Raw genomic sequence first — 11521 nt, 5'->3', positions numbered from 1 at the left:
CTCCGTGGGAGAAAGATGAGGCTTTCTACTCCCGTAAAGATTTACACCCTCGGAAACCCTGTACAGGGTCGCTATGGGTTGGAACCGACTCGACAGCACTTAACAACAACAATATATATATTTTTTCAAAGAATAATAGCTGTGCTTGTAACTATCATATATGTTCAGATGATCATTATAAAAATTGAGTAATCTGCTTTGATATACATGTTATTTCTATTTTTTTAGAAATAATTGTAATTTTGAAAATGAGTTTTAATAGGACTATGTTGTAGGTCCACCTATTAAAACTGACACAGGAGAAAGATGAAGCAGTCTGCTTATGTAAAAGATTTTCTTGTTGTTGTTACATGCCATCAAGTCCATGGTGACACTGTATAGGGTTTCCAAGGAGCAGCAGGTGTACTTGAACCACTGACCTTGCAGTTCAAGCCTACTTTGCAGTCCAAGACACTAACCACGGCACCAAGGCTTCTCTTACAGCCTTGGAAATCCGAGGTAACAGTTCTCTCGCCTATAGGGTTTCTATGAGTGGAAATCAAACTTAGTAGGAGGAAAACAATTAAAATAACAAATAATTTAAAACAACAAACAAATATTTCAATAACAAATAATTTTGTTGTTTTTAGGTCTTATTCCAATTTGAATGAGAGAGACAGGGCCATTGCTTGTACACCAATTTTCAATGCATCTTTATTTTTTAACTTATACAATGTTTTGGCTCTAAATTTAGTTTAAAAAAAGGTGGGGCACAATGGCTCAGTAGGATAAAGACTGCAAACTACAAGGTCAGCAGTTCGAGCCCACCCATAATAGTTCTGCTTATGCTACTCTTTATGATAGTTGAGTGGATTACAGCTGGGCTCCTAGCTGCAGTTGAAATCTACCAGTTACTCCACAGAGAATGATGAGACTCTCTGCTCCTACAAAAGTGTATGGTAACCCAATACAGGGTCACTATGAGTTTGAACAGACTCGACAGCACTTAACAGCAACAGTCAAAAAAAAAAAAAAAAGTGGTGGTGGTGGTGCTTGTGTGCATCGGAGAGTCAGTACCAGCTAATAGCGACCTCGTTTAGAATTTCCAAGGCTGTAAATCTTTATGGGAGCAGAAAGTCTTTTCTTTCTCATTGGAGTAACAGGTAAATTCCAACTGCTGACCTTGCAATTAGCAGCCTAGCTCAGAATACACTATGCTATCAAAATAAGTAGCATAAACAGAATTCTTATTCTTTGTAAATGCTCATATATCTCACTAATAAAGTATCACTGGCATAAACATTATTTAAAAGCCCTTGCTTGTTAAGTGATGTCAAGTCGGTATAGGGTTTGCACGGAATGGCTGGTGGGTTTGAACTGCCAACTCTGTGGTTATCTCCAGGGCCACATCAGGACTCTTAGTTCTGTAGAATGTGAGCCTAGTCCACCTTCTAAGCCCCTGGTCTCAATAATCTCTGGGATAAAGGAGATAGAAAGAGTTTGGATCAGCACCGGGATCTTTTCTTCTTAAGAGAACACATCATGCATTAAAGGACGGACAGCATTCAACTAACAAGGGGATTAAAACATGTGAGAAGAAATGACTCTTTAGGCTTCCAACAATGATGATGGATGTAGGATTTTCAAGGCATAGGAGTTTCTCAAAATGGCAAAGAGCTTTCGTTGGGAAAACTTTTGGTAAATGGTTATTGGTACGTGGGTTATCAATTTGGTAGAAGAGAAGTTAGCAACTACCTATTTTACCCAAATTATCCATCCCCCTGAACAGTCTGGCTTATGCAGAAATTGGATTGCACAGTACCTACAAGGTATTCTTTTATGGCTCCTAACTGACCCAGTGAAACCCCAGCTACGGTTTCCACTTCTAACACTTGTCCGCTTGCATTTTGTGATCTACTTTTTACCTCTATGAGTATTGTAGAATCATTATTTGATTTACCTTTGCCATAAAAAGCAAAAATGTGAGTGTTGAAGTCTGAACAAAAAAGTATTCAAGGCATGGGAAAAGTGAATAGCGATAAAGAATATGACTGAAGGCAGATTGTGCATCATTTCTTAATGGATAACTTCTCTTTTGCTAGTTTTATTGCCATAGGCAAGCAACCCAGTGGTGGCTAGTAACTAATATTTTACTTTATGAATAGCAGCCCCTGAAAACTTGAGCCGTAAACCTTGGTTCACTTCTCTTATGCACTAATGGTGATATTATTCCCATACCAACAGATGTGATTTTCTTGCACATCTGTTTCTGCAAGGGAATAAAGACTTAAACATCATGTGAAAATATATATTATAAATTATGGGATTTGAATTGGCTGCATATTGCATGGTCTTCCACTTTAATTATTCTCCTTTATGAATATAGATAAACCAGTAAAAAGCCAGACCCACTGCGATGGAGTATATTCCAATCAACGCAACCCTATATGGGGTTTCTGAGACTAAAGTTTTATGAGAGCAAATAGCCTCATCTTTCTCCTGAGGAGTGACTGGTGGGTTTAAACTGCCTACCTTGAAATTATTAGTCCAATTCTTATCCCACTGTACTACCAAGGCTCCTTATGAATACAGATAATGGTCTACAAATGTATATTAATGTAACACATTCCCCTTATTTTTATAGACTTTTCCAGAGCCCATATTGACTTTAAATTTTTGTGTCAGTTCTGAGTCAGAAATCTTATATATTTGGATAAAACCCAAACTTCTAACAGTTACTTTCAACTTAGTAGGGTATTTTATACATATTAAATTTTATCCAGAAAGGTTTCTGCTATTGAAAAGCTACCTTACTACTCACATAAATATGTTATTATTATTATTTTTTTTATTACTCTAAGAGGGTGATCCAAACCAACTCCACAGCACATAACAATAACAACAACAATCAGAGGGTGATCCAACTAGACTTTGCATTTCTTGGTGTGAGGGAAACATTTTTATGTCCTTGATATCTGGCAGAGCTGCTGGTTTGTTTGTTTTTTAATGCTAGGTTATAGATTCTTTCAACCATTGGAATTGCTATTGTGTGGTTTGAGTTAAAAGTTTTATGATTCTCAGATTTTGGTCTGAGTGTTGAGTGCCATAGAGTTTGTTCTGACTCATAGTGGCCTTGAATAGGGTTTCTGAGAAGCAGTTGGTGACTTTGAATTGCCAACTTTGCAGTTAGCAGTCCAGCACTTATCCTGATTGTTGTTGTTGTTAAGTGCCATCAAGTTGATTCTGACCCATAGCGACCCTGGAGTTTCCGAGGAGTGGCTGGTGAGCTTAAACCACCGACTTTGCAGTTCAAACGCCTTTGCAGTCTGGCGCGTTAGCCCACAGTGCCACACCAGGACTCCACTTATCCTGATAGGTGGTCACAAAAAGCCACACATGTCCAAAGGTCAAGTTACCATAAGAAGAGGCTGGGCCGACTGTGTCTCCTCTCTAATATGACATCCATTCCTTTGTGAAGCATTAAAATGAAAGAAAACTCAATAATGAAACCGTTTTTGCTGATCGGGACTTATGCTGGGAATTGAAAGGCATAATCAGAAGCCTGGTTAGATGGTCGATCAGTGCCAGATTGAGGTTCAGAACTCAGTTATTTTACTTCCTAACCCAGTGTTTATTCATTTACCTTTTCTGCTATTGTTGTTATTAAGTGCCGTCAAGTCGGTGCCAGCTCATAGCAACCCTATATAGCAGGGTGGGGAACACTTTTCTGCCAAAATTTATATCACTTGCAGGTTATACAAAATTATCAAGTTAAAAATTAGCCTGCTATATTTGGTCAAACATTTAGTTAACTCACCCCTAATACAGGATCACTATGAGTTGGAACTGACTCACAGCACTTAGCAACAAAAACAATGTGATGGCTGGAACTGCATTTACCTTGGCAGGGCCTGATCAAATGATTTTGTGGGTCTTATATGGCCCACAAACCGGACCCCCCACCCCACCCCTGCTATATAGGGTTTCCAAGGAGCGACTGATGCAGGACATTTTGGGGGGAAAGTAAGCAAACTCTGTTGATCAGACTGTAAAGATAGCTCTCATCTGGTAAGTCATGTCAATACCTAGGAAGATTCTCCTACTCTTGATAGCAGACTACTCTACACTTAACAAAACATAGCTTAGGGTTGCAAGGCAGCCAGTGACTTTGCCCTTTCAGATTTATACTGCTGGCATGTTCTGATGAAATGATCTCCCATTTTCCTCTCAGTCTCCTTTCCTGCCTCAAAAAGAAACATCCTCCCAATCCATGGAAGGATTCCAACATCAGCCAGTGCATATATTAAAGTTTTAAGTCAATTCTTGTTCTAGTACACACCCTGAGGTTGAAGAAGAAAGAACATCCAGGACTAACAAACCTGATTGTTCTGGCAAAGTTGCCATTTGATTCATTCTCACATTTTTGGGCTTTTATTTTTCTTCAATGCTACTTCTTTAAAAAAAAAAAAAAATTACTGTCTCAAGTAGCAATTTTCAACATTTCTATTCATTCATTTTCTCCATTAGACTTAACTTCTACCTCCCAGTCACTTAAGGATTTCCCAGGGGGCAGAGTGCCCAGAATTTGCTTACTTAATTGCAGAGACAGCCATCCGTCTGATAGTGAGTTCATTAGAATGAGACTTATTACTCAGTTTATTACCTTCTGAGCAAGGGTGTGACTTAGGCTTTGGAATATGAGCACTTCACGATTTGGCATACTAAGATCAAGAAAAAGTTTTAATCCTAACAGTTAAAGACCCAAATTACAGCTGTATATAAATATTGAATTTTAACCTAATGATACTGAGTTGGACCTAGAATGGTATTCTCATTACTACTGCTTTAGTTGTAATTCCCATAAATTATGATGCATGTTTTTTCTAGGCAAGTACTGGAAGTCGGTGAGGATGGTGCCTATGCCAAGGGGCTGTGCTCTGGCTGGGACTCAGTTGCAAGAGGAGACAGAGACCGTTTCTGCCCTGGCCTCTTTGACAGTGGATGTGGAGCAAACTGTTATTCAGGAAGACAGCAGGTATGAATTCAGCCTTGGGAAACCACTCTGGTCATTAACATCCAGGATTTCCCAAAGCACTTGTGATCTTCCCTCTTGGTTTCCCTTCACCTTCACGTCCCTTCACCTTCCCTTCACTTCTATCCCCTGTCTTCTCCAAAGCCGCAGATGCCACAGAACAGGGAGACTCTCAAAAATTCCTTTGCTTCATCCTTCATGGGAAATACAAGGCTGGAGCATGTGGCTACAGTTCTCCAAGAAATAGAAAAAATGAGATGGATTGTGGGAAAAATCAGTCCTTATTGGGCAACTTAGTGCAGAAAACAAAGAGCTGTAACTTCTTTCTTTAGTTATCTCTATTTTTCCAGATGTTATTTTTACTGCTCTCATGATTTTGAGTTTATGGATATTAATAAAATAATAACAAAAGGAGTGCTGGTGGCATTGTAGGATAAGAACTGGATGTTTCACCACAGGTCATCAGTTCAAGCCCACCAGCTGTTTCACAGAAGAAAAAATAAAGATGTCTTCTCCTGTAAGGTTCCATGTGTGGATCTAGACAATAAGCAATGGACTGGGAACCAAAAGGTCAACAATTCGAATCCTCAAACTGCTCCTGCAAAGATTTAAAAGCCTTGGAACGCGTGTAATGGTTTCCCTGTCACTCTGAGTCAGAACCAACTGGGTGGCACTTAATGAAGACAATAACGTGAGTTGCAGTTGACTCGATGGCGGAGTTCTGCTGTGGCACTGTAGGATAAACACTGGACCACAGGTAGGTTTGAACTGCAAGGTCGGCAGTTCAAACTCACCAGCTGCTCCTTGGAAGCCCTATATAGGGTTGCTATGAGATGGAACTCACTCGACAACGTTAACAACAATGACAAGTGATGGGATATAAAAAAAGAAAACAGAGGATAGTAGAAGCTGGAGGGATTGCTAATCAGCTGAGTAGCCAAAATACATAGAAACTTCTTAAATGACTGTCCTTGAATTCTGAAACATGGAGAAAGACTGACGTTTATGCCAAAGGATGCAGGAAGTAAAGGATTATGTGACCCTGAATCTGATTTGATGTCAAAGTCCTGGTGTGGCGCTGTGGGCTAATACGTCAGATTGTAAAGTCATTTGAACTGCAAGGTTGGTGGTTCAAACTCACCAGCTGCTCCCTGGAAACCCTATACAGGGTCACTATGGGTTGGAATCAACTTGACGGCACTTACCGATAACAACAATCCTAAGATATGGCTTTAATGGGTCTTCATAGCTTTCTGGGCAAAAAAAAGGTTGAGTTTATTTATTCTAACTGTAAGAAATAGTTGTTGGTTTTGTGCATTTTGATGTTTCATTCTCTCCTACAGACAATACTACATCCAGGGTTTCCTTTAAGTCTGTGGTGACCAACACCACCTCAATGTACATTAACATTGGTGTTTTCTATGGCTGATTTTGAGGTCATATTTCCTCAATTTAAAAACAAATCAAGTGAGGGTTTTGCTAAAGCCCTGCCAGCTTGCACTCTTAAATTGCTTCTGAGAAAGAAATAGGACTCTCTCTGTCAATAACATCACCATTAATTACACAGATTCTGCTACTAGTGCATAGACTGGCAATTTTCCCAAGAATGCACAAATTTGAACAGGTCTAGCTTTCTTGCTTTTACTGGATCCTCAGAGCTTAATGGATTTAACATCTTGTTTTGGTCAAGAGAAGTAGATACATTGAATAAGAAGTTTCATTTTTATGCAATTATTTTTTCACCATAACCATTATTATATATATTTTTTACCATTAAAATCATATTACTAATAGAAAAACAAAAATACCAATCAGTTCTACAGTACTGTATTAGAAGGCTTCTTCTCATGGGCATCTGGAGAATAAGAGAAAACTTATTTTACATCTTTGATGATATTAACATACCCCCTACTGTTACCAGCTAAGAACTGAACCAAGTTCATAGTCCAAAGGTGTTGCAATTATTCCCAAAGCCAAATACAGTTACTTGTCTGTCATCAGAGGGCTATAAAACTGAGGAAACTAACATCTGTTAGTGTTGGATATAAAAAGAGCATAGCTATTCTTTAGAATCCATTTAATATAGGGAAACAAAGCTAAATTCCAACTTGAGTGAAATGAACTGGAGATAATTTTGTCCATTAAAATGCAGATTGTAGCATGATGAACAATAAATACATCATTATGTGAACCCCAAGTAGTGTAAAAATCTCAGCACTTCCATAGACATTAGATCTGCATACATGCTTGTTTGTCCTCGTGTAAACACTGTGCTTTGATTCCTGAAAACCACAGGGATTTAACCCCAACTTTAGTCCCTGGGTAGTGCAAATGGTTAACACACTCAGCTGTTAACTAAAGGTTAGAGGTTCAAGTCTACCAAGGGGCACCTCAGAAGGAAAGACTATGATCTACTTAAGAAAAACCAGCCATTGAAAGCTGTATGCAGCACAGTTCTGTTCTCACATAGACGTCTGTATGAGTCAGAACCAACTCTACAGCAACTGTGTGTTTGTTTTCTGTTGTTGTTGTGCGGTCCACAGTGGGAGATTTTAAGGTTAAGTCAGCGACAGACAGTACATAGATTTTCTGATATTCAAGAAAGTATAGTTCCAGCTTTCAGCCTGGGTTCATGTTATTTGATCAGTTTTAGATTGTATGTTTTTTGATTGATTTATTTTGTAAGAAGAAACATATTTTTGCCTGGAATATTTTCCTCTGCTGAACTCAGTATTTCAGCAGAGGTAAAAAAAAAAAATTCTTCTAGAACTGGCTGTTGTATTTCTATTGAACCATGCATAAATTTCACCCAACAGAAGAGAAAGAAAAGATGAAAAGAGAAATCCAAAGCTTTTAAAGCTACAGTGGGAAAAGGATAAACTGTTTTGGAATTCAGAACTCTATCAGAATTGTGCCTCTACTGAACACAGGGAAAATGACATTCAAAATGAGATAGAGACAGACATGTTCTTGGGCTTTTGTTATGAGTACAATATTGTAAGTCCACAGGAAATTGAAAAATTAGAAGAATCAGAGTGCTAAATGGATGGAAAAGAACGAAAGCTAGATTCTTTTTATAGGAAATTCTTGCCAGTTATTTTGGAGGATATATTGGTGTTTGGAGTGAGATGACTCATTTTGTACTGAGATTTTGGGTAAAGCAGCTCTTTTCCTGGCCAACTCATATCTGACTCATTTACCACTAGTGAATAAGGGATAAAATACTCCTGGATAAGGGCCATCATAAGTATTTTTTGTTCATTTTTGGGGAATGGGGGAGGGGGTGAAAACACAGTGCAGTCATTTCATTTTTATAACTGCATTGATGGACCAGGAAGAAAAAAATGGTTATAAAGGCTAATATGTGGGAATGCATTTTGAGGGTAGCAGGCTGAATGGGGTCCTGGTGTGGCACTGTAAGATAAGCACTGGACTGCTAGCTGAATGTTTGGAGGTTCAAACCTACCAGCCACCTCTTATTAACCCTATACATGTTCTCTATGAATCAGGACTTAATCGATGGCACTTAACAACAAGGTTGAAATGCAATTTCAAGGCTTATTTTCCAGGTGTCAATGAACAAAGAGGGCAAGAAATGATGTGTCAGCAAAAATAAACAAAAGTAAATGACAAAACCTGAGTGGGCCAGGTTGAATATTCAAAGAGGACTAAAAACAAAGGCATCAGAGTAAGCATATAATTGAAAAGATATGTGTATAGTATTTGTTTCTTACTTCTTTTCTACTTGTTGATTAGTAAAGTACTCCTTTTTGCACTTGTCAGGGAACAATTTCAAAAATTAAAATGTCCCTTCTTTAGAAAAGTTAGTGCAGAAGTCAAGTTTATTCTTAGAAACCAGTTCAGATTGCTGAAAATCAAAAAAGAGTCCTCTCTGGCAATTAAGATTTTAGGGTGATCGACCATGAAATTGTCAGGAGCACATTTACACTTCAGAATCTCTAGTAAAGTTTTTTCTTTCTCTGTCTTTTTTTTTTCTTTTAAATTTAAAACACAGAAAATTAGTTTTTTAAATATGGGCTGCAAATAGAACTCATGTTCTATTTTCTAACAGTCTGATAAAATGACTTCTGTAAGTCTCAACTCTTGACAACTTGTCTTATGGAAGGAGTGGATTCAAGTTACTGTAAATGCATGAGAAAATATGATTCTGAGTCAGGCTATTTTGTCCTGGCATGGTGTGATAGGATACATTTGTGGTTGTTAAGTGCCATTGAGTCTATTCCAACCCATAGTGACCCTGTATAGGGTTTCCAAGGAGAAGCCGATGAGCTTGAACTGCTGACCTTGTGGTTCAAACTAACTTTGCAGTTCAGCACATTAACTCACAGCGCCACACCAGGATAAGTACTAGACAGCTAAATGCAAGGCTAAACACACTAGCTGCTCCTTGGAAACCCTATACAGGATCACTATGAGTTGGAACCAACTTTATGGCACTTAACAACATCTCATTTATGAATATAAAAATTGTTAAATATGCTGAAAAATCCCAAGTATCAACAGTCTTTACTCTGAATGGTATATCTATCGCTGCAAAGACATTGATCACTCTATTTTCCTGAATATTTATATAGAAATCGAGATCACTGTTAAATACACATTCATGTGTAATGTGTCTCCAAGTGTTTTTAGAAACAAAATATTGGGCAAGGTATGAAGTTTTTTTTTTTACTTTTCTCTATAGTACTATTATTTTGTGCACTGTATATCTCAAGAGGCTAACATTACAATACAGCTTTTATTCTTAATTTTCGTCCAGTATAAACAAAGTGTTGGTTAAAATGTGGGCTGAAATTTGGAAGTTCCTGGTAAAAGTAAGAACAACCCCCCTCCTCCTTCTTATCGACTTTTCTCCAGTCTCCCTGGGGCCATGTTTGAATCTCTATTTTCAGTGACTAACATATGGACTTTTGGTCTGTATAGATAAATTAGGGATTAAGTCTGATACCTGATTAAGAATTTTAGGACACAATTCTGTATTCGTTATACAATAGTATTTAATTTGGAAAAATAAAATAGAACCATAATTAAAATAAAGTAAATGATAACTAACTTCTCACTTCCTTTTGTCTCAATTCCTCACACCTGTCCTACAGAGGAAGTTGTTATTGTTGTTAAGTGCCACCAAGTGAGCTCCAACTCTTGGGGACCCTAAGTAGAGTTTCTAAAGACTGCTCCTTGGAAACCCTATACAGGTTCCCTATGCACCTGAGCCAACTCAATGATGCTTAACAACAATGTAGGTTCAAATCCCATCACCACATATAATAAATATGTGGTCAAAGTCAAGTTATGTCGTCACAGTGGATTTTATTTTCCTTTTCTTTAAAATAAGGGAAATATTTCATTGGATTGTGAGGATTAAATTAGACAATACATAATAAAAATGTAATACAACATCTGACACATAGTAAGTACTCAAAAAAATTATTATTTTTTCAGTCAAGACAAGGTTATCTAAATATATATCTGCATATGGGTTCATAAAAATGAACAGTATAGTAATTAAAACCAAGTAAGGTGCCATTTCACTACGTGTCTGTCAGTTTGTTGTATTGTGGTGGCTTGTATGTTGCTGTGATGCTCAAAGTTATGCCAGTGGTATTTTAAATACTGGCAGAGTCACTGTAAGATAAGCACTGGACTGTTAACTGCAAGGTCAGCTGTTCAAATCAACTAGCTGGCCCTTGGAAACCTTGTACATGGTTGCTATTAACTGGAACTGACTAAGCAGCACTTAACAACAGCAATAACACGGTCACCTATCGTGAACAGGTTTTAGTAGAGTGCCCAGACTAAGGCAGATAAAGAAAAAAGAGAAGCAGACCATTCCTGAATTGTTAGCCACTGAACATCTTATGAATAGCAGCGGAGTATTGTCTGATATTGTTGTTGTTGTTAAGTGCCGTCGAATCGATTCCAACCCATAGCGACCCAGTATAGGGTTTCCAAGGAGCAGCTGGTGAGCTTGAACCACCAACTTTGCAGTCTGATGTATTAGCCCACAGAGCCACACCAGGACTCCATTGTCTGATATAGTGCTAGAATATGAACCTCTTAGGTTGGAAGTCACTCAAAATACAACTAGGATAGAGCTGCCTCCTCAAAGTAGAGTTGACCTTAATGACTTGATTGGAGCAAAGCTTTCAGGACCTTCATTTTCTAATACGACACGCTAAAATGAGGAGAAACACCCACAAACATGCATCAGTAACCAGAATGTGGACTGTATGAAGTATGAATCTGTGAAAATTGGAAGTTGTCAAAAATGAAACAGAGTGCATAAAGATCAATACTTGAAGCATTAGTGAACTGAAATGGACTGATATTGGCCATTTTTAATCAGAAATCATATGGTTTACTATGCAAGGAGAAAACAAAAATTGTAGAGGAATAACTTCACAATCATCATCAAAAAGAACCTTTCAAGATCTATCTTGAAGCACAGTACTGTCTGTGATAGGATAATATACAAATGCCTACAAGGAA

General features: G+C 38.0%; 1 protein-coding gene across 2 annotated transcripts in view; it reads left to right on the top strand.

Annotated features, from left to right (window-relative positions):
- The window catches only part of HDAC9 (histone deacetylase 9), a 717483-nt gene that overhangs the window by 688919 nt on the left and 17043 nt on the right, over positions 1 to 11521 (top strand). For both annotated transcript variants that reach the window (XM_006832232.1, XM_006832231.1), the window contains one exon: positions 4867 to 5014. In XM_006832232.1, coding sequence (XP_006832295.1) covers positions 4867 to 5014 — 148 coding nt within the window. The remainder of the gene's footprint in view (positions 1 to 4866; positions 5015 to 11521) is intronic.

The sequence above is a fragment of the Chrysochloris asiatica genome, unplaced genomic scaffold (assembly GCF_000296735.1).
Source record: "Chrysochloris asiatica unplaced genomic scaffold, ChrAsi1.0 scaffold00006, whole genome shotgun sequence".
NCBI lineage: Eukaryota > Metazoa > Chordata > Mammalia > Afrosoricida > Chrysochloridae > Chrysochloris > Chrysochloris asiatica.
The sequence above is the reverse complement of the archived record's forward strand: the minus strand, read 5'-3'. Positions and strand labels throughout refer to the sequence as shown.